General features: G+C 40.5%; 2 protein-coding genes across 1 annotated transcript in view; both read right to left on the reverse strand.

Annotated features, from left to right (window-relative positions):
• LOC134677979 (fatty acyl-CoA reductase wat-like) overlaps positions 1 to 23881 on the reverse strand; it is a 339904-nt gene that overhangs the window by 249345 nt on the left and 66678 nt on the right.
• The window catches only part of LOC134678026 (uncharacterized), a 58321-nt gene that overhangs the window by 15414 nt on the left and 19026 nt on the right, over positions 1 to 23881 (reverse strand). The window contains exons 3-4 of the mRNA XM_063536462.1: positions 23072 to 23187; positions 12489 to 12644 (exon numbers count right to left, since the gene is read on the reverse strand). Coding sequence (XP_063392532.1) covers positions 12489 to 12644; positions 23072 to 23187 — 272 coding nt within the window. The remainder of the gene's footprint in view (positions 1 to 12488; positions 12645 to 23071; positions 23188 to 23881) is intronic.

Here is a 23881-nt window from a genome sequence, read left to right on the forward strand (position 1 = left end):
TTTCTCTAGAATACCCGCCTGTTATTTTTTTATTAAAAATCAATTCTTACCTACATTTTATTTGTTTTATTTTTAAAGATCGCCAGTGTTGCTAACAGACGGCCATTCTGTTGTAGGAATGTCCCCATTCCGGTTAATGCTCGGCCATTCTACACAAGGCGTATGGCCTCATACAATTATTTTATATCTGTTAACAATCAAGAATTTATTTACAATAAACACGTTAACAAAACTAGTATTCCAAAATGTAACTTTAATCTTATACAATACATCATTGATAAGCATATAAAAAAACTAAAATGAAATAAAACTTTCTATGGCAATGTATCACTTTGATATAACATAACGTTCATTATGCAAGCAATTATTTCAGAAATTGCACTCAATTTAATCACACAATTCTTCAGCGTAGACGTCGCTTCTTTGCGAGTGTGCACGTCACCGTCGACGAGATCACGCACTCCTTCTTATGTGTACACGTCACCGTAGACGAGATCACACACTCCTTATGTGTACACGTCACCGTAGACGAGATCACACACTCCTTCTTATGTGTACACGTCACCGTAGACGAGATCACACACTCCTTATCTCATGTGTATCCGTCACCGTAGACAAGATCACACATACCTTCTTTGTTTTTAATGTGTATCCGTCACCGTAGACAAGATTACACATACCTTCTTTTTTTTAATGTGTGTCCGTCACCGTAGACAAGATCACACATACCTTCTTTGTTTTTAATGTGTATCCGTCACCGTAGACAAGATTACACATACCTTCTTTTTTTTAATGTGTGTCCGTCACCGTAGACAAGATCACACATACCTTCTTTTTTTTTTTATGTGTATCCGTCACCGTAGACAAGATCACACATTCCTTCTTACTCACGTCACCGTAGACGAGATCACACATTCCGTCTTATGTGTACACGTCGCCGTAGACGTGAGGACACACTCCAAACACTGAAAATAAACTCATGTCAGTTACAACTGGTAATACAATTAGTAGCAGACAACTAACAATTTCTTTTTCGTCACTTCTTCACTCAAAAGTAAATAATTATTTCATACCGAACAATAAAAATGAGGATAAGGTTATGATTCCACATTTAGCGTCAAACTTCTACTTTAATTTGCCTCACTAAACCTTTTTCATTTTCATTTTTAAATGTTGCGGCATTGATACAACTAGCATTTACTGCATAACAATTACAATTTATAGAATACCATAAAAACTCAGTCCCATTACTGTGTTTTTCCTCACAAGCTTGATAATAATTTACTTCAATTTTTAACACTCAAATAGAGAAATATTGTTGTTTATGGTGATCGGAATATAGACACTCTAAAAGATAATTCATCTACAAAGGAGCTATCAAGTATAATGAGAAGTTTTAACATGGCAATGCACATAAAAGCACCAACTAGGATTTATGTATTAATGTGTGCGTAATGCTAACTGACACCCACCAACTTGAATTATCAGATTATGACCTGTCACCTTAAACATTAATGAAATCAAGACTGGTACGACCTGGATTGAACTGAAAAGGATTTATTGTTGATTTAACATTCGAAAGTTTCATGATAGTATAAAGGCTCTGAGGCTCTCTTCTTTTGTGAAGTTATTAGCTCGAACAACGCTCAGGAAGCGTTTAATTATCCTGTGTCTTATTCAGACTTTTTTCGATCTGTGTTTTCCCATCATTATCATCATCATCATCATCGACAAAAGGGAATTAAGTAAGTAAGAGATTATCTGCCAAACAATAAACTCTTCAAAATTATGGTAAGATATTTAAAAAAGGTATACACAAATTGCAATAGCAAATATATATGTATCTTCTAATAATAATATATAAATGTAAAGCAACCTGGAATGTCATATACCCACGCAGGTACCAAATTTAGATCAGACAACAGATATAATTACTTTAAAAATGAATTATAAGATCTACCAATAATAATTAGTAAGATATAGGTAATGTACTATCCTACATTAATCATTTTATCGATTAAGTAATTTTAATAAGTTAACAACCAAACTAAATGTTGAGAATAGTCCATAATACGATGTTCTTAATGCCAACAGTAGTTGAGTAATAGTAAAACTTTTGGTATTGACGATATTTCAAGCGAACTAGTGAAGTTAAGTAGGTTATTTTTAAGCAGACCTCTTGCTCATGTACATTTATCCTTCAGTCAAGGCTTTTTCCCAGAACAGCTTAAAGCTTCGTTTGACGATCTTAAAGTAACGATCCCAATAATTACAGATCGTAGTTTTACAGTGTAATTACAGCACAATAGTGATTGTCCCAATAATATCAAAATTAATAGAAAAAGCTTTTTATTAACAAAAGACAATAATAACTTCCTTACTAAACATGATATTTTACACCCTGACCAATTTGGGTTCCGTAAAGGACTAAATCCAGAATTGGCTTATTTTGAATGTGTCAAATTTGTGACTCAAAACTTTAATAAGTCACCGATTATGGAAATTTTCCTCGACATGACAAAAGTATTTGACTTAATTGATCATGCCGAGCATCTCAATAAATTATATGCTAATGAAATTTAGAGGCCAGGCAAATGATTGACTTAAATCTTACTTAGCCAACAGAATGCAGTGTACGCAAATCAGTAAATTTGTTAAAACTAACAACCAAATTAATTACTAAAGTAGGTGCTACACTTATTTATTACTTAAGGGGGGAAGGGGATTTTTTTTCATTAATGATATTCAGATGGCGATACAACTATAATTTCAGTTAGTGGTCAAGATCAAAGTATGTATAAAACAGATATTTATAATGCCTTATCTGATACTAAATATTGGATAGAAAAATTAATAAGCTTCTTATTTAGCTCAGAAAACACAATTTATGCAATTCACTCATATGGAACAATACCTCGACAGCTCAACATTCATATAAATGACTATGCATTTCATAAAACAGGTAACATAAATTAAGTTCTTTGGTTTAAATTTCGATTCATTTTTAAATTGGAAGGACCATAACCACTCTGTCATAATGTTCAAGAATTGACCATTTCGTCTTGGCCTGCAAAAATTACGACTATCTGTTTCCTACGAAGCAGTCCTTATGGCTTATCACGGCTACGTCTCATCATACTTTAGCAAATGCTCCTATGGGGATCAGTTGTAAACCACTATTTAAATATTACTGTAAATCTGGCTTGTATGTATGTATATACTCAAAATCTGTAATTATCAAAAATCATATCCAAAACATTTCCAAGACCTTATGATATGTGCTCCGTCAACCCAAGAGCACAATATCTTACACCATCCACGCTGTATGACAGACATGCAGAAAAAATGCTTATATAAAGATATACAATAACTATACCTGTTCACATAATCACTTGGGGCCATAAGTTTAACAAACTTCCATTGGACTGGCTTCTAGATCACTGCTTTTATAATACTCGTAACATTACCTACTGATTATGTTGCTCATAAGGAGCGAACCAATTTTTTTTTTTTTACTATTTGTAGGTACTCGCTGTGTGATATCTAAATGTTACTTTGTTTTAATTACTGTTGTCTATGATATACCTTGGTGGTATAGTTATTAAGTATACCTATTCTTTAATGTTCATTTATGTTTGCCATTTTGGCTCATGTACCTCGTAGTTTTATAAATGTAACTATGTTAATTTCTTATTAACGGTGTACTGCATGCTGCTTATAAACAGCTGAAGAAGGTGAAACGATTACACACTTAACCCAAGACACTTATTGTACCCTTTTTCTGCTAATAAATCATTTCTATTTGTACTCTCTTTTACTACTACGTTCGAACGTCTCATTTAACCTGTCAGCGTCATTTCGATAAGTAGTATGATGGGAAGATCATGAGTATTTTATTTTCCATTTTTGTATTATCGTTCGTAAGGCTACCCTGTGACAGCTTGAAGCGAAATCCAATGGAGAAATAAAAAGAAACATTATAGTGCTCATCAGCGTCATCAGCAGACTTATGATATCGGAACCAATCATACCGTCAATAACTAGATACATACATGTACCATTAACAAAACTTTACAGGACCTGATACTGGACCATACTGGGCATATCTATCCAAAAAAATAACAGTCTTCTAATTGTGGTCCACCGCATGTAATTTCCGAAAATCAAATTACATTCGTGAAGTTCGGTTTTAAGTACTTATGGTGCTAACATTCGTTCAAAATTGAGTAAAGCTATGCATTTTTATTCAGTATTTACGTCCTAATTTACATGGCGCTATAGGTTCAGCTTGTAAGTTAGTCTCTAATAACATATAAGGTGTACTAAGGTACTGGACTGGACAGCGCTCGTCCGCGACTACGTGACCCACAACCGCGACTAACAACTTCTCTATTCAACTGCAAGTGACACAAAGGAGCCAAGCAACGATTGCAATACAAGGAGCTACAAAAGACTTTTTATCGCCCGCTCAGAAGCCAAAGTGCAAATTGCAGCCGCCTACAACTCACTTAGAGCCACAACACCAGCTGCCCAACACGCATTATACGAGTAGCAGCAAAAACAGCTACTGTAAGTTAAAGCTATAGCTGAACCTCTTAACCAGTTTTATGTCACCTCAGCCTGGCTAAGCTAAGACTATGCAACCATTTTACAGCCATTCTATGTCTAAAGGTTATAAAGTAGGTGCTGAGTGTCGCCTGATTGTCTGCTGGGTTTGTATTTACACATTTGATCCTCAAAACAAACCTGATCGACTGATACATTAATTAAAAATTGTCATCCCCATTACTAAATTATTCATTGAAATATCAGCTTTATTGTGCAGACAAACGATGCAAGTTGTAATGAACTTACTGTATAAGATGTAACGTTAGTCTACCATACATTTCTATATTAATCAAGCTCACCGATCGCTGCATCACGGAAAACCCAAATAATGCTGATCCTCATTCACGTGTAATGGCCGTATATCACATGGGGTCAATTAACATTGGACCGGGCGTGAAAGCGAAAACAAGCGTTTCGTAAATTGCTAATATCTTGTAGTCTGCACTTGATATTTAGTGGGTAGTTTTCTTTTTAGCTTACTCGTAAATAATCTTACTAAAATCACTGAATGATATAAACAATCTATAATAGTCTATATACCTATCTTAAAACTTAGTCGTGTTTGTTATATTACAACACATAACTCGAGAACAGCTGACCCATTTTCATGGTTTTACTGTTTGATTTGTCTCCATCGGAATATCAGATAAACTATTTAAACAGTTAGAAATATTAGAACAAATTAAATTATTTTACTGAAAATATTTTAATTTGTTTTTATGTAGGCCTTGGTAACTTTCTCAGTATATGACATTTATTTCAGTTAATACCTATTAAAATAGACGTAAACAAAATTATAAAAGTAATTCATTGCCATAAGATTGCTCCTAGGGTAGTCCGACACGAAATTGTAGAAAATGATTGAGGGCGCCACTGCGCTTTAACAGACAACACATGATGCAACACGGGTCCATCCATCTCCTTTTGCCGCATAAGTTCGTCCTTCTTGTTGTTTGACGTTGACATATATAACTTTACATCGTAATTCAAACATGTACAATAGATAAATTTGATCATAAAATCACGTATTTCATTAATTGTACATCATCTCTGCGTGATTTATCAATATAAAATTATTTATTAAGAAATACTTTTCCAAAAATATCTTGAATTCAGATCACAATCCATCAACATGCAATTTCGGGCCAATCGCCTATAAAACATGTTTAATGTTATCTTCCGAGTTTAATTACATTTTGTTTTATTGAATTTGATGCTTACTATTTCTTTTCTTCATTTAATTAACTAAGTTGACACAGAAATATTTTAAAATAAAAATAATTATTTACACTGTTAGTCGGTGCGAAGTTTGCCGGGTCAGCTATAAAAGCCGAAACTAAGTTCACCTGAAAGGTAGCACGAACAGTCGAACACGACATTCACTGACAACGACATACGAAGTCGCCGGGTCAGCTAGTTAAATCATATTGTGGTACTTTATGCTGATAAAAGAAATACTTACCCATAACACCATCATCATTATAAAATGAATACTTACTTTTAATAAAATCAGGATAGCCAAGGGGGAACCTTAAATGATTTTATAATAACATAATTATGTACCTATTGCAAAATGTACCAGTTATCTGTTTAAGTGAAGAAATCCCAAATCATTTGAGCCCATTTTACAGAAGTATTTACTGGATAAGAGTTACCGTTCACTGCAAGAGTTTTTTTTTTTTGGTGATCCTCCCGGAATAAACAGTACTTGAAACTGCATAATTATTAACTCTTTTTTTTTATACATAGTTTATTAAAATGTCTGTACAGTGTAGTTTATAAGGATAATACTTAATACTTATGTATAATTATGTAAAAGACAAATTGCTGTGCCCTTACAGGGTACTTAAGTCATATAACTATTGGCAATAAAATTGTTTGAAGTTGAAGTTAATCGCTTATCAAAAACGTCAATTCGTAAAATAGGTAACAAATATTAATCAGAAACACCTTTATTCCTTTATTTTTGTAATCTCAATACTTGTACCCTGTACAATGATTGTATATATTTTTTTATAATTTACTGGCACTACTTACATATGCCACTAATATTGTATTAGTGTATAGTTATTTTACACTACTCCAATATTATTTAATACAAGTGATATTCCTAATTGTAGGCGTGTAGTTGTTAAAATTTGTATGTAATCAAAATTAACACATACCTGAGGTTGTCTAAACGTTCTTACCACTTCGGATATATTAAAGGTCATCTGCTTCCAGAAATATATACAGCCTTTGATTTGTAAATCAATGTATTCTGCTTTTCCAATTAATTAAACTTATATTATTTTAACAAAGAACCAGCCGTTACATCTCGATCATCTTTTTTTCTCTAGAATACCCGCCTGTTATTTTTTTATTAAAAATCAATTCTTACCTACATTTTATTTGTTTTATTTTTAAAGATCGCCAGTGTTGCTAACAATCGGAAGTTTAAACCGCGCGCCTCGAGTGTACTTAATCCGTTGCACGAGTTACTAAAGGTCGATGCTATGTGGAGATGGGGCCCCGAGCAAGAGGGGGCATTCATCGCCAAATCATTAAACGTGAAATGGCTTCAGGCCGGGTTCTAACTCATTTTGATCCGGAAGCGCGACTGGTTTTGAGTGTTGACGCGGGACCCGCCGGTCTGGGTGCCGTAATATCGCTTGGGCCGGAAGGTCACGAGCGACCCCTGGCTTTCGCCTCCCGGGCACTTACGCCCAGCGAGAAAAACTACAGCCAAGTGCACAAGGAAGCCGCAGCCATAGTGTACGGCGTGAAACATTTCCACCAGTACCTTTACGGGCGAAGTGAACCATTTGTACTCAAAACTGACCATCGACCCCTACTTGCCATATTTGGCAAGAAAAATGGCATATCCGTTATGGCTGCCTCCCGTTTGCAACGGTACGCTATTTACTTATCAGCCTACAACTACGTCATTAGTTACATTACTAGTGAAAAAAATGTTGTGGCTGACTATTTCTCTAGGGCACCGCCGAAAGTAGTAAATACGTCTGAGTTAAACATTGACGAAGGTAGTTCGTATTTAAACTTTTTAGACGAGCAAACCTTGCCAATATCATTTGAAGATATTAGGGCGGCGACGGCCTTAGACAAGACAATGAAAATTGTTATGAAGTACATTAAAAACGGGTGGCCGCGTAAAATTAAATGGAAGAATATTCAACCAAATTATAGATGTAAAACTGATTTAGAAGTCGAAAAGGGTTGTATTTTACGCGGTCATCGAATAGTTGTCCCTCCGGCTCATAGAGCACGCGTGTTAGAGGAATTGCATAGGGGACACTTAGGAATCGTAAAAACTAAGAGTATTGCGCGCGGTAAACTTTGGTGGCCAGGTTTGGACTCCGATATAGAACGCATTGTGCAAAATTGCACCGTATGCAGTAAAGTGCGGACCGCCCCACCCCGCTCGCCCCTCCCGTGGCCTAGCGCGCGCGCATGCTGGGAACGTCTTCACATTGACTACGTGCAGGTTGGGCAAAGGATGTACTTGGTCGTGGTAGATGCATTCAGCAAATGGTTGGAGTGTTTACACATGAGTAAAGATGTTTCGTCAAAATCCCTAATTGTAAAATTAAAATATCTATTTTCTACATTCGGCTTACCCAAAACTATAGTGTCAGATAATGACCCAAAAATAAATAGTGAATTATTTAGACATTTTTGTGCAGTTAATGGAATAAAATATTTAAACTCACCAATTTACCATCCCTGCACCATTAGGTCAGGCCGAAATATGTGCGAAGATTTCAAAAAAAATGATAAAATGTATTCAAAATTGCGATGATAAAATGTCAACGGAGGCTATTAATGAGCGATTGTTAAGTTTTCTATTTGAATATCGCAACAGTGTCCATTGTAGCACTAACGAAACACCTGCAAAACTCATGTTCGGTAGGGATTTACGTAGTAAACTCGATTTAATGTTACCTAGCAAAGAAACCGATAGTAATAAAGAGCACGTTGGTTTGGCAGGTGCGCGTAAGTTTGATGTGGACCAAGTTGTTTTAGTTCGATGTTTTGTTGCTCAAAAGCCTGTATGGCGAGTGGGAACAATCTATACATCTATACATCTATCTATCTATCTATCTATACATATAATAAAGCTGTAGAGGGTCGAAAGTCTGTACATGGAAGATATTTGAAAAAAAGTTGGCTGGGGATACTTAGAATCGATAACAGAACACGTTCCAACAGTTTTTAGAATTTTTGTCTGTTTGTCTGTTTATCTGTTTATCTGTTTATCTGTTTGTCTGTTTATTTGAACGCGCATCACGTGAAGAGGGCTGAACGGATTCTGATGCAAACTTTACTAATCTGTCGAGAAAATCTCCGGCCAGGTTATAGGCTATAAAAATTCAACCCCTAAAAGGGGGGGTAGCCACAACACCCGCTTGATTTAAGTTTGCCCCTGAATCTTATGGCGCTACTTAGGAAGGAGGGGCAAACTTTTTTCAAATATGTGCTACCACTATTGAGTACCCTGGAAAACTAACAGATGGCGCTGAATTTAATACGTAGTGACACGAATAAGCCACTGAGGAAGGATTTTGCCAAATTAACTCTATGTTTAGAAGACCGGGTATCAACAAATTTAATTGAATAATTATGTTGATTTAATAATACAACAAAATTAAACAAATTAACTGCCCCTAATTACACAGTGGCGTCTTTTTACACTTCACGACTGCCCAAAAGAAAGACGAGTGTATGTAGGTATATATTTATTTATGTGAGTATTCTTTATTCCGCCTTAACTTCTGAATGCCTTAACCGATTTAGACGTACATAAGAGTACTTACGTCCGCCGTTACGCCTTCAGCGCCCTCATACTCGAAGCATCGGGCGTAACCCGACGCACGTGGCGCGCTGTACCAGTTCCAAAGCCGGGCGCCTTAGGCGCCCTCATACTAAAAGTGTCAGGCGTAGCCCGACGTACCTACGTGTCACGCTGTACGCTTACCAAAGCCGGGCGCCTTCGGCGCCCTCATACTCAAAGCATCGGGCGTCGGGCGTAACCCGAAGCACACGGCGCGCTGTGCCAGTTCCAAAGCCGGGCGCCTTCGGCGCCCTCATACTAAGAGAGTCGGGCATAGCCCGATGCACTCATACTCAAAGAGTCAGGCGTAGACCGACGTACGTGCCACGCTATACGCTTACCTAATCCAGGCGCCTTCGGCGCCCTCATACTCAAAGCATCGGGCGTGACCCGACGCACGTGGCGCGCTGTACCAATTTCAAAGCTGGGAGCCTTCGGAGCCCTCATACTAAAAGAGTCGGGCGTAGCCCGATGCACTCATACTCAAAGCAGCGGGCGTAGCCTGACGTACGTGGCGCACTGTACGCGTTCCATAGCCGGGCGCCTTCGGCGCCCTCATACTAAAATAAATAAAATAAATAAAATTGTTTATTTCAGACCATGAGATCCATATTTTTGTTAGCTAACCAGAAAAACTTACATCCTATGTTAGTACTTACATAAAAACACTTATAACTAATAACTATTTACTACCTTAACTATACATAATGCGTGCCGAGGTAAAGAGTCGGGCGTAGACCGACGTACGTGCCACGCTGTACGCTTACCAAATCCGGGCGTCGTCGGCGCCCTCATACTCAAAGCATCGGGCGTAACTCGACGCACGTAGCGCGCTGTACCAGTTCCAAAGACGGGCGCCTTAAGTGCCCTCATACTAAATGAGTCGGGCGTGGCCCGATGTATGTGGCGCGCTGGAAGCGGACCAAAGCCAAGCGACTACGACTTTCTCATACTAAAAGTGTCAGGCGTAGCCCGACGTACGTGTCACGCTGTACGCTTATCAAAGCCGGGCGCCTTCGGCGCCCTCATACCCAAAGCGTCGGGCGTAGCCCGACGTACGTGTACGTGTACGTAGCTCATATACTAAAAGAGTCGGGTATAGACCGACGTACGGTACGTGCCACGCTGTACGCAGTGTACGCCTACCAAAGCCGCTTACTGACACAGACTGAATTCCACGCGGGCGGAGCCGCGGGCACAGCTAGTAATAAATAAAGTTGGAAATAGGATGTTTACTATAGACGTTAGAGGTATCGGTAAATGTATACGTCACGTCGATCAGCTGTTGCGATATTCAGGTGGGTCGCTTGCTGATAAGATTGATAATGCTGCGCAAGCAAACGACTCGCCGCCGCCGCCCGCGCCCGCGCCTTCCCCGCGCCCTTTGACCTTTTCGCCCGCTCCGGCTCAGGCGCCGACGGCACAGGCGCTGCAACCCTCACCCCCGCGCTCAACTATGTCATTGTCGAGGCCGGACGCAATCGAAAATATTGATCAAGAGATTAACGAACCACTAGATATTGCATCCGACAACGACTTTTATGAGTGTGATGATAATAATGTGGAGGGAGAGGAAACGGATCGACCGGTGCCAGAATTAGAAACTCTAAGCTCCGGACCCGCGAGCCCCGCGTCCGCCTCGGTTCCCGCGAGCCCTGCAGCGCCCGCGTCCCCCGCGGCCCCCGCGGCCCCCGCGGACTCGCAAGTGCTGCGCCCGCGAGCGCAGCAGCAGCAGCTGGCTCAGAACGAGCAGACTGACAACCAGTCGGATCCGGTTCCGCACCGATGTAATTTAAGGCCTAGAACTAAAAGGGTTAATTATAAATAATGATAAGTATAGTTAATATTTTATTGTATTTCTTGAAGGTACATATACCTAAAATATTGTCTGTATTGTTGTCAGGTTCCCAGAATAATGTGGGAGGAGTGATATGTATTGACGCTGTACCTGCATGCTTCAGTAATAAACCAGTCATTGGTCCGAACGGTTATTTTACTAAATACCTCTTAATTCTGACTGAATAATTTCTTGATTCTACATATTGATAACTTTGTTATTATATGTACGTAGGTAAGATATCCCTGCCACAGCCCATTTTGAACGCATGCAAAAATGATTATCAAATTTTGTATCCTTTTTCACGAAACATAATACACATTTAAAATAAATGATGATTTTACTGAACCACAATTCAGTTTTTGCCGATGTTTTTCAACAAACATAGTAAAAATATTACATTTAGGATTAAGCCAAATTATATTATTTAGTAGTAGGTATAGTACGCAGAGGCAGTCCATAACACAGTTAATGTATGTAATGATTGTGTGGCTAAAATACACATATTATCGTAAAAAAAAAAGAAGTTTTTGTATTTAAGAAAGAACCTTCACTTTGGTACTTTTGTTATTGTACTAATGCTAAGAAAAAGATTCATGGTCGTTTTGCGTATTTTTTTTACTGAAAATTGAGGTAAAACTGATTTTTGAAGGCAGTCCCGAAAGTACCGAAAATACTGGGAAATCCCGGTTCCATTTTTGCCTGGTACCGAAAATCCCGGTTCTTTTAAACAGTACCGCGCGGTTCTGCAATCCCTAAATCCAACAGGGGGCCGATTTTAGAAATTCGATCGCTCGATTTCTTGTATTTCGTTCAATAATATCTCCACTACTAGGCATTTAAATTCTACTAATAGAATAGAAACGTCAACGTCCGTCTGGGCGTCCCAGATACCGCTGGAGTGACGAAGCCCAAAAAGACCTGTCTGCCCTCGGAATACCCAACTGGCGTGAAGTGGCGCAAAATAGGGCAGAATGGCGCTCTCTTGTGTCAGAGGCCAAGATCCTCTTTGGGTCACTGAGCCAGTGATGTATGTAATAGAATAGAAAACGAGTGGTCAATACCACAAGATTCCCAATTTCTATCGCTCGTATTTCAAAAATTTGCATTTCACCGTTTTCCACCGATTTCCGAGTAATTCCGAGTGACGAAATAAAACGATCGAAATTCAAAAATCGGCCCTCAGATCCCATTCGAGATTTTTCAACTTACCCCGTACCACTCCTTCATCATTTAAAAACACTATGTACCATATCAATTGATCCCCTTTCTTCAAATCTGCCTCGCAAAGTAATTCAAAATACGCATGTCCGTCGTATACATATTTCTCCGGGAATGTCTTGAGTCTCGGTTTAAGCAGTTCTGCCCCTGAAAAATGCATACATTTCTTTCTTTCTTTCCCAATAAAACCTAATAAAACTGGCCAAGTGTGAGTTGGACTTGCACCCCAAGGGCTCAAATTATTTTTAAATGTTTTTTAGGGTTACGTACCCAAAGGCTAAAAATGGGACCCTATTTATTAGTAAGACTCCGCGCTGTCCGTCCGTCTGTCTCTCCGTCTGCCTGTCACCAGGCTGTAACTCGAGAACCGTGATTTCAACTGTCTAGTTGAAATTTTCACAGATGATGTATTTCCGTTGCCGCTATAACAACAAATACTAAAAACAAAATAAAATTAATATTTAAGTGGGGCTCCCGTACAACAAACGTGTACTTTTATCGTTTTTTGCGCAATGGTACGGAAGCCTTCGTGCGCGAGTCCGATCCGAGCGAGCGCGATTTTCTTAAGTTCGACTCAGACTTCTCATAATATAATAGGTTTTTCTGTAATCTTACTCCAGAAATAGAAAATTTATTCTGTAAGTAGGCCTTAAGGATGACTCACGTTAGACCGGGTCGATACGAGGTTGGGCCGGAGGTTCCGGCGCTTAGTGTTCTATGGATAGCACCGCCTGATCACCCATCAGCCGTGGTAGAAAATGACATTCCGGACGCCTCGGCCCGGGCCCGGCTTAGCGTGTGTCATCCTTCACCGACCGAAGAACCGAAGACCGACCGGACCATCCTGAGATTCCTGAGGGTCGCGAAGTTGGAATATCGACACAATGCGAATTTTAATTCGTTACTGGATACTGGTGAGCGTTCCGACTGAACATCTAGCGACCTACACCAAGGAGGAGTTTTGACAAGAAAGATTACGGCTTACTACAGATACAGTTTATTGACGTGAAACGTAGGTGAACGTCTTTAAAAACCCGTAGAGGGGCTCGGATCAAAAACTGATGTAACGAAAAAGTGTTATGGCGCGGCGGCTTATATCTCCGAAACTATAACACCCACAAACATAGGTTTGATATAGGTATATAGAAGAAAGTAGCCATTACTCGGAACAGCACGTACCGCTGACATAGATGGCGCTGATTCTGCGCTAGACACGACGTATTCGGCGCTAAAATGACCACTATTTTCAGTGTTCATTTAGTAATGACGCATCAGCCCATTAACCGATTTTTGTAAATTGGTGCTATTTGATAGATCTTATTTTATTTTAATGAAATATGAGTAAAATAAAGGAAGCGGAATTATAATAGGCTGCTAAAACATAATAATGTGTTTTTACAGAATTTTTATCACTGCTCTTGTTTGAGGCCACCGTGTGCGAAAATAAAGGTACAAAAGTGACGCAAAATACCTGAAATAGTAAAATAAAGCAATAACGGTTCTTTTAATACCACTTTCATCGTAGTAATACGACATGTTCATCTCCTCAAATAATGCATTAAAATCTATAGCGGCGCGGCGGCGCGAGTTACTTTGATAGAACACATAAACATATGACGGAGAGTTGTGATAATATAAAGATGTAAGTTTTGGTGGAGAAAAATATATTTTGTAGTTGCAGTGAGTTGTTTTATTGTGGAGACACGGTCAGAACCAGGGCCCCTTTGTGTGTCTAGATGCGAAGGCCGAAGGCCGAGCTCCGCGTAGGGCCGAAGGCCCGAAGCGTCCAAGATTTAAGTGCTTAATCAAAGAACAATAGTATAAGTATCTAAATGCGAAGGCCGAAGGCCGAGCTTCGCGCAGGGCCGAAAGCCCGAAGCGTCCAGGATGTCAGTGCTTTAGCACAGAACAATAGTAAAAGTGTCTAAATGCGAAGGCCGGAGGCCGAGCTCCGCGTAGGGCCGAAGGCCCGAAGCGTCCAGAATGTCAGTGCTTTAGCACATAGCAATAGTACAAGTGTCTAAATGCGAAGGCCGAAGGCCGAGCTCCGCGTAGGGCCGAAGGCCCGAAGCGTCCAGGACATCAGTGCCTTAGCGCAGAACAATAGTACAAGTGTCTAAATGCGAAGGCCGAAGGCCGAGCTCCGCGTAGGGCCGAAGGCCCGAAGAGTCCAGGCTGTCAGTGCTTAAACACAGAACAATAGTATAAGTGTCTAAATGCGAAGGCCGAAGGCCGAGCTCCGCGTAGGGCCGAAGGCCCGAAGCGTCCAGGATTTAAGTGCTTAATCACAGAACAATAGTATAAGTATCCAAATGCGAAGGCCGAAGGCCCGAAGCGTCCAGAATGTCAGTGCTTTAGCACAGAGCAATAGTACAAGTGTCTAAATGCGAAGGCCGAAGGCCGAGCTCCGCGTAGAGCCGAAGGCCCGAAGCGTCCAGGACATCAGTGCCTTACCGCAGAACAATAGTACAAGTGTCTAAATGCGAAGGCCGAAGGTCGAGCTCCGCGTAGGGCCGAAGGCCCGAAGCGTCCAGAATGTCAGTGCTTTAGCACAGAGCAATAGTACAAGTGTCTAAATGCGAAGGCCGAAGGCCGAGCTCCGCGTAGGGCCGAAGGCCCGAAGCGTCCAGGAAATCAGTGCCTTAGCGCAGAACAATAGTACAAGTGTCTAAATGCGAAGGCCGAAGGCCGAGCTCCGCGTAGGGCCGAAGGCCCGAAGCGTCCAGGCTGTCAGTGCTTAAACACAGAACAATAGTATAAGTGTCTAAATGCGAAGGCCGAAGGCCGAGCTCCGCGTAGGGCCGAAGGCCCGAAGCGTCCAGGATTTAAGTGCTTAATCACAGAACAATAGTATAAGTATCCAAATGCGAAGGCCGAAGGCCCGAAGCGTCCAGGATGTCAGTGCTTTAGCACAGAACAATAGTAAAAGTGTCTAAATGCGAAGGCCGAAGGCCGAGCTCCGCGTAGAGCCGAAGGCCCGAAGCGTCCAGAATGTCAGTGCTTTAGCACAGAGCAATAGTACAAGTGTCTAAATGCGAAGGCCGAAGGCCGAGCTCCGCGTAGAGCCGAAGGCCCGAAGCGTCCAGGACATCAGTGCCTTACCGCAGAACAATAGTACAAGTGTCTAAATGCGAAGGCCGAAGGCCGAGCTCCGCGTAGGGCCGAAGGCCCGAAGCGTCCAGAATGTCAGTGCTTTAGCACAGAGCAATAGTACAAGTGTCTAAATGCGAAGGCCGAAGGCCGAGCTCCGCGTAGGGCCGAAGGCCCGAAGCGTCCAGGAAATCAGTGCCTTAGCGCAGAACAATAGTACAAGTGTCTAAATGCGAAGGCCGAAGGCCGAGCTCCGCGTAGGGCCGAAGGCCCGAAGCGTCCAGGATATCAGTGCCTTAGCGCAGAACAATAGTACAAGTGTCTAAATGCGAAGGCCGAAGGCCAAGCTCCGCGTAGGGCCGAAGGCCCGAAGCGTCCAGGATGTTAGTGCTTAAACACAGAATAATAGTATAAGTGTTTAAATACGAAGGCCGAAGGCCGAGCTCCGCGTAGGGCCGAAGGCCCGAAGCGTCCAAGACGCCAGTGCTTTAGCACAGAACAATAGCACAAGTGTCTAAATGCGAAGGCCGAAGGCCGAGCTCCGCGTAGTGCCGAAGGCCCGTAGTGTCCAGGATGTCAGTGCTTTAGCACAGAGCAATAGTACAAGTTTCTAAATGCAAAGGCCGAAGGCCGAGCTCCGCGTAGGGCCGAAGGCCCGAAGCGTCCAAGACGTCAGTGCTTTAGCACAGAACAATAGCACAAGTGTCTAAATGCGAAGGCCGAAGGCCGAGCCCCGCGTAAGGCCAAAGGCCCGAAGCGTCCAGAATGTCAGTTCTTTAGCACGGCAATAGTACAAGTTTCTAAATGCGAAGGCCGAAGGCCGAAGGCCGAGCTCCGCGTAGGGCCAAAGGCCCGATGCGTCCAGGATATCAGTGCTTTAGCAGTTAGAACAGAACAAAAGTACAAGTGTCTAAATACGAAGGCCGAAGGCCGAGCTCCGCGTAGGCCCGAAGGCCCGAAGCGTCGATGTTAGTGCTTAAACACATAATAATAGTATAAGTGTCTATATGCGAAGGCCGAAGGCCGAGCTCCGCGTAGGGCCGAAGGCCCGAAGCGTCCAGAATGTCAGTTCTTTAGCACAGGGCAATAGTACAAGTTTCTAAATGCGAAGGCCGAGCTCCGCGTATGGCCGAAGGCCCGAAGCGTCCAGGATGTTAGTGCTTAAACACAGAACAATAGTACAAGTATCTAAATGCGAAGGCCGAAGGCCGAGCTCCGCATAGCATAGGGCCGAAGGCCCGTGGCGTCCAGGCGGCTTAGCACGGTCACGTTTTTATCCCTTGTCACCATGCCTGTCACGTTCTAACAAGTATGTAAGTGCGAAAGGGACGCGCATAGTGATAGTCGATAAAAATGGAACCGTGCTGAGCCCGCAGGATGTTAGTGCTTAAACACAGAACAATAGTATAAGTGTCTAAGTGCGAGGGCCGAAGGCCGAGCTCCGCGTAGGGCCGTAGGCCCGAAGCGTCCAGGCTGTCAGTTCTGTGTTTAACCACTGACATCCTGGACGCTTCGGGCCTTCGGCCCTACGCGGAGCTCGGCCTTCGGCCTTCGCATTTAGACACTTGTACTATTGACCTGTGTTTGGAACTGACCTCCTGGATGCTTCGGGCCTTCGGCCCTACGCGACTTCAGCCTTTGGATCATGCGATTTAGACACTTTTACTTTAAAATACTTGGAAAAGTTACGGGAGGCGCGCGTCTGTCGGACGCTTCGGACCTTCGAATCGGTCCTACGCAGAGCTCAGCCTTCGGCATTTAGTGAGACTGTTATACTATTGCTTTGTATTTCCATACCGAAGTGTCGCTCATCTCGCGAATTTTTGATGTATTATAATTATTTTGAGTAATGTCTTAAATTTTATCTGTAAAGATTATTTGGGGTCATAATGATTCACTGTATCTAAATGAACTTGAATACAGCATTTGATGGGTAATTTTAAAACAATTAATTACAGCGTCACCTATTTAATTATATGATCATTTCATTTTGGAGTAATGAATGTAACGATTAGGTACTATTTTTTTGTAATTAACACCCCAAAATTACGAGAATAATATTTTATACGGGTAATACACGTTTTATAGCAAACTCGTTCGTGTCTTTCCTGTAGCCATCGCAAATATAAGGAAATTTAAAAGCAATTTTTTACGCAGCACCTTTACATGCGGAATAATTTTTTTCAGTAATTGAGACTCAAATGAGAAAAACGGGATATATATGTACCAGAGTCGTGACCTTTTATAGTATTGTCCACAGAAGTGACCTTTGCTAAAATATGTTTTTCCCATAGGTACATCAGAAAGTACCCAACTAAGATAGTAATTAGCAATAGCAAATAGGAACTCGAGATTGTAAAGCAGCCGTCATACGTTCTATGTGTTCTATCAAACTAACTCGCGCCGCCGCGCCGCCATAGATTCTAATGCATTATTTGAGGAGATTAGCATGTTTTACTAGGGTAAAAGTGGTATGTAAAGAACTGTTTTTGCTTTATCTTATTACTTCAGGTATTTTGCGTCAGTTTTGTGCCCTTTTTTTCGCACACGGTGGCCTCAAACAAGAGCAGTGATAAAAATTCTGTAAAAACTGTCACATTTTTATTTTTTAGAAGCTTATTATAATTCCGCGTGCTTTATTTTACTCATATTTCATTAAAGTAAAATAAGATCTATCAAATGACACCAATTTTACCGAAATCGGTTAATGGGCTGATGAGTCATTACTAAATGAACACTGAAAATAGGGGTCATTTTAGCTCCGAATGCGCCGTTTCTAGCGTAGAATCGGCGCCATTTATGTCAGCGGCACATGTAATTCCGAGTAATGGCTACTTTCCTCTATACACTGTTGTCAAAATTATAGATATAGGTATTATAGTTATGGAGATATAAGCCTCCGCGCCATAACACTTTTCGTTACACTTGGTTTTTGGTCCGGCACCTCTACTACGGGTTTTTAAAGACGTTCACCTAACGTTTCACGTCAAAAGATCGTCAGATTGTAAACAATAATAATAATACATTAAAATAATTAAAAAATATAAAACAATAATTCTATGTATACTTCACGCCTTGTGTTTGTGCCTGGCCCACATTGGTGCAGACGCATCCGGAAAAGAATATGTATAAAGTTGGGTGAATCACCGCCTGGCAGGAATAACCCATATAACCATTCCAGTCGCAGAATCATCAAAGTGGTAACTAAATGTCAGATGTGTCGTAACAGAGTCCACACAATGTGTCTAGAATTGTTTCGAAACAAAGTGTCGTCGCCGTGTGTACACTTTTCCGTAACAAGGTGTCGACACATTTGTGTGCACTTTGCTTGCGGTTTGCGACTAAATCTGACAGCAAATTTGTGACAGCAAATGTCAATATAAAATACCTCTTGAAAACCAAGGTTTGTCAAACTACTATTAGTGTCTCGTGTGCTCGTAAGTAATTCTAGTAAGTCATCATGGGCGATGCAAATGATAATAATCGACCAAAACCATATAAACACCCAACACCCGTCAACCTTTTACAGAAAAGTTTTTAAAGAAATGCAATAAGCTACTTAGGTCAGCCAACGAATGCTCAAAAAAGTTGTAGAGGGAAATGCTCGGAACACAATTTTTGACTCTGTAACTTGGTTTGGACAAGTTAGGGGGTGAACATATCAAAAGTCCCCGGCCGTAGCCCTTGAGCGGGGGGAAGGGAGGGGGCTTTGAAGGTCCCATTTTCCGGTTTTTCGATTATATCTCGGAAACTATGCATCTTAGCGACATGGCCACTTATACAAAATGAAAGTTAATTTAATTTGTTACAAGTTTATTCCGTCAATTTTTTCGATATGTTGAATAGTTTTTGAGATATCCGCTCTTGAAAGTTTATTTAGGGCTCTCAATTTTATCTTGAACATCAGTGAAGGTGCTAGGCCGTGTATGGTATCGTTTTCGTATAAATCTGGGTTGCTGAATCCACTTAAGGTATCACATTGACACCATTCCACAAAATTTAAAAAATCTTTTTAGGGTTCCGTACCTCAAAAGCAAAAAACGGAATCCTTATAGGATCACTCGTGCGTCTGTATGTCTGTCTGTCTGAATACACAAAATAGTTCTTTACCTATAGATGACAGGAAAACCTATTAGAAATGTGCAGTCAAGCGCGAGTCGGACTTAATGTACGGAACCCTTAATACGCGAGTCCGACTCGCACTTGGTCGGTTTTTTTAAACTCCTCTTGACGCTTAACCGCTGAACCGATTTCGTTGAAATTTGGTATAGAAATAGTTTGCGTCCCGGAACAGGACATAGGATAGATCTTATAATCAAAATCATCTTTTGAAGGTGTGAAAAGTGGCGTGGAAATTTGTACGGGAAATCAATAACCGCTGAACCGATTTATATTAAATTTGGGATGGTCTACATCTTTGATTTAGTTAAAAATGATAAAAAAAACATGACTTCAAACCTAAACTTAAACAGTATTAACTTCAAGAAGTCAATTCTGAATTCCCCCCTACACCTCATTTCACACCTTTGAAGGATGATTTTTGAGATAACTTATTATGTCCTGTCTCGGGACTCAAAATATATGTGTACTAAATTTAAATTAAAACTGTTCAGCAGTTTAAGCGTGAAGAGGAGTTTAAAAGAAAGTAAGTTTATATGTTTTTACTTTGGAATGGTGTCAATGTGATACCATAACTAAATTTGGTACTGCGAATTTATACGAAAACGATACCAAACATGGCCTCATAGCTTTACTGTTGTAGAAGTCAAAATAAAATTGAGAGCCCTAAATTCTTATTACTTGACCAAACTTGTGTAGAAGGAAAAGGAAAAATAAAAGTCTTCGGCAGGAATATAAGACACAAATATATTTTTTTTTTTGCGTTACTATTTCAATCATCAAATATAAACATACCTTGGTTATATTATTCTAGTGAGATCCTCACAGATAAACAAAAACATTTACTTAAAAAAATACAAGGTCGAAATGTCACGGAACTTGTGAGAGTAATACGTGAAAAATAAAAACTTTTATGACAAAAAAATCTGGACACAATTTAAGAAGCATCCCATTGCGTCGAGGAATCATCTGTATTTTTGCTTGTTTCATTACCTCCTCGCTTCTTTTTTTATCCTTTGTATTCTGTAGCAATTTGTTAGATCTGAAAATAAAGATAACTTGCGTCGTCACGGATGTCGATTTATAGGTTTTAGGGAGTGCAGAATTCGAAAACGATGATCATTTTATAGTCCAAGATGGCCGCTACGTATTTTGTCATAAAAGTCGTCATGAATATCGTTTTATAGGTTTTAGGGAGTGCAGAATTCGAAAATGATGACCATTTTGGATTCCAAGATGTCTGCCGTGCACTTTGTCATATAAGCCGTCATAGATGTTGATTTATAGGTGTTAGGAAGAGCAGATTTCGAAAATGATGACCATGACCAACAAAACGACATCCATGTCGACTTTTAACATAGTGTATGGCCGCCATCTTGGATTCCAAAATAGTTATTATTTTCGAAATCTGCGCTCCCTAAAACCTATAAAACGACAGCCATGACGACTTTAATGACATACTGCATGGCCGCCATTTTGGATTCCAAAATGGTCATCATTTTCGAAATCAGGGCCCCCTAAAACCTATAAAACGACACCCATGACAACTTTTATGACATAGTGCATGGCCGCCATTTTGGATTCCAAAATGCCCATCATTTTCGAAATCTGCGCCCCCTAAAACCTATAAAACGACACCCATGACGACTTTTATGACATAGTGCATGGCCACCATTTTAGAATCCAAAATGGTCATCATTTTCTAAATCTGCGCCCCCCAAAACCTATAAAACGACACCCATGACGACTTTTATTACATAGTGCATGGTCGCCATTTTGGATTTCAAAATGGTCATCATTTTCTAAATCGGGGCCCCCTAAAACCTATAAAACGACATCCATGACGACTTTTATGACATAGTGCATGGCCGCCATCTTGGAATCCAAAATGGTCATCATTTTTGAAATCTGCGCCTCCTAAAACCTATAAAACGACACCCCTGACGACTTTTATGGCATAGTGCATGGCCGCCATTTTGGATTCCAAAATGGTCATCATTTTCAAAATTGGGGCCCCCTAAAACGTATAAAACGACATCCATGACGACTTTTATGACACAGTGCATGGCCGCCATTTTGGATTCCAAAATGGTCATCATTTTCGAAATCGGCACTCCCTAAAACCTATAAATCGACACCCATCTCGACTTTTATGACAAAGTGTTTGGCTACCATCTGCATGCAAGACATTTCTATTATTTTTACGTACTTACAAAAATGGCCCCCTGTCAACTTCCAACCGAGATTTAATCGATAATTTATTCGATTAATGTTCAGATTAATTCAATTTCAATCTATGTTAGGTCGACTAAACTAATCGTGATTAAAATTTGAGGATTAACTTTTTTTATTCCATTAATTAGTCGAATAAACAATTAATCTATTAAGTCCCATCTCTGACCACGTCATTTTTACACTTTGAGAATATCTGAAAACAAATGAACACAAGGAGCCATTTTGCAAATCCAGTAACTTTGTTATTACTTTTGACAGCGCGTGTCATGTGTCTACACAGAGTCGACACAAAGTCGAAACATTTGCGACTACTTTGTGACTGCAATATTTCTCAGCCTTAAACCATATTTATACATCATAATTAACAAGTTTCGTAGTATGTAAAGCGTTATTTCTGTTATTTAAGTATAGTATACGCATCGAAGTACTAAAAATGCATCAAATAATATATTTATGAACACAAGCACTGAGAAGTAAACAATTTCATTTCCGGCTAAACTAAAACAATGTGGTGGCGCGTTGATTATATTACACTTAGTTTATCAAATCACTCGAGCAGTTTAATTCCCCATAATAATTTAAGTCCTATTGTAATATAAATGCAAACAATATATAATTACGTCTTGTAATCCGTTTAAGAGATGGCGTATTAATGTCACTTATTTTTATTTAACTATTTTTCCATCTGACAGTTTCAATTTGACAGGAACAAAATGAACGAATGAACGAATGATTTTGGCATAAAGTAGTCGCAAACTAGTAACAATGTGTGCACACGGCGACCACACTTTATGTCACTTTGTGTCATGTGTCGACCCTTCCCCATTTCTGGTAACTGTGTCGACACGGCGACGACTCTGCGACTGGAATTGTGACCGAAACAGACGGTGTCGACACAAGATGTGTCTACACCGCGTCGTAACGGCGACTGGAAATGGTTGTATGGGAATGGTGGGCGCTTTATGTCCAGAACTTACCGTGGCGCGGTGCCTCTAAGTGCCTTAAAGTCTCTATGGCTATGGTTAAATGTAATATGGCGGTATGCATTGTTTGATTCTGGTGACTAGTAGAGGAAATGTTGGTGAACTAAGAAAACGTTTGTTTAATCAATTTTCCGATGGCGTACTTACCTTCTGGGTACCATTGTTGAACCTTGAACGCTTCCGGCTTCGAATCTTTATCGTCTTCAATCCAAGATCCGTTTTCAATGTCGTCATTGTCGAAAAACACATTGTACGCCCCGGACCTGTGGAAGGCTTCCAGTTGTCAGTATTATCGCAAAAACAAAGATGCAAACGGTTATCTGCCAATTACCTATAGGGACATTTGCCAAGTCAGCTCATATTCAAGTGCGCGTGTACCGCGATATGAGCTGACTAGGCAGTGCCCGCGGCTACAGTGCGGGCCCCCCCCGCTATATGTAAGTCAGTCTCGTCTTAACCATCAGATGTAACACTTATAATATAATCAAGTTAGTAAATTCAGTTTTTTCAATTAACCTCGCTACCCCACCTTCAGGAACTATCTTGCATACTCTAAATACCTAAAATAAAAATGGTACGTTTTCATTGCAGTGTAAAAAAGTGGTGACCCCTTCGATCAATATTTCGGGGCTTCTGTGAAAAAACATGGAGCGTAAGGTGTTTATTATTATACATACTTAGTATGGTATAAACTAGACGCACTTTCTACTGTGGTAACAGTACCTATGCGATGGTAAGCGTTGCAGTAGCGTAAGTGTTGCTAAGCTTACCACGAACGAACGAACGGTACGGAGTGCTTCAGGTTTTATAGATATTAGCCATTTCCTAAATTACCCCGCTTTCGACATTATCCCAATGCTCTATATAGGTGTGGCGAATCGCCACGCATCCGAAGAGTATACTCATGTCGAGGAAAAAGAAGAGGGTGTTGTTGGCAACACTAGAGAGGAGAGAAAT

This window comes from Cydia fagiglandana, chromosome 27 (genome assembly GCF_963556715.1).
Source record: "Cydia fagiglandana chromosome 27, ilCydFagi1.1, whole genome shotgun sequence".
Taxonomy (NCBI): Eukaryota; Metazoa; Arthropoda; class Insecta; order Lepidoptera; family Tortricidae; genus Cydia; species Cydia fagiglandana.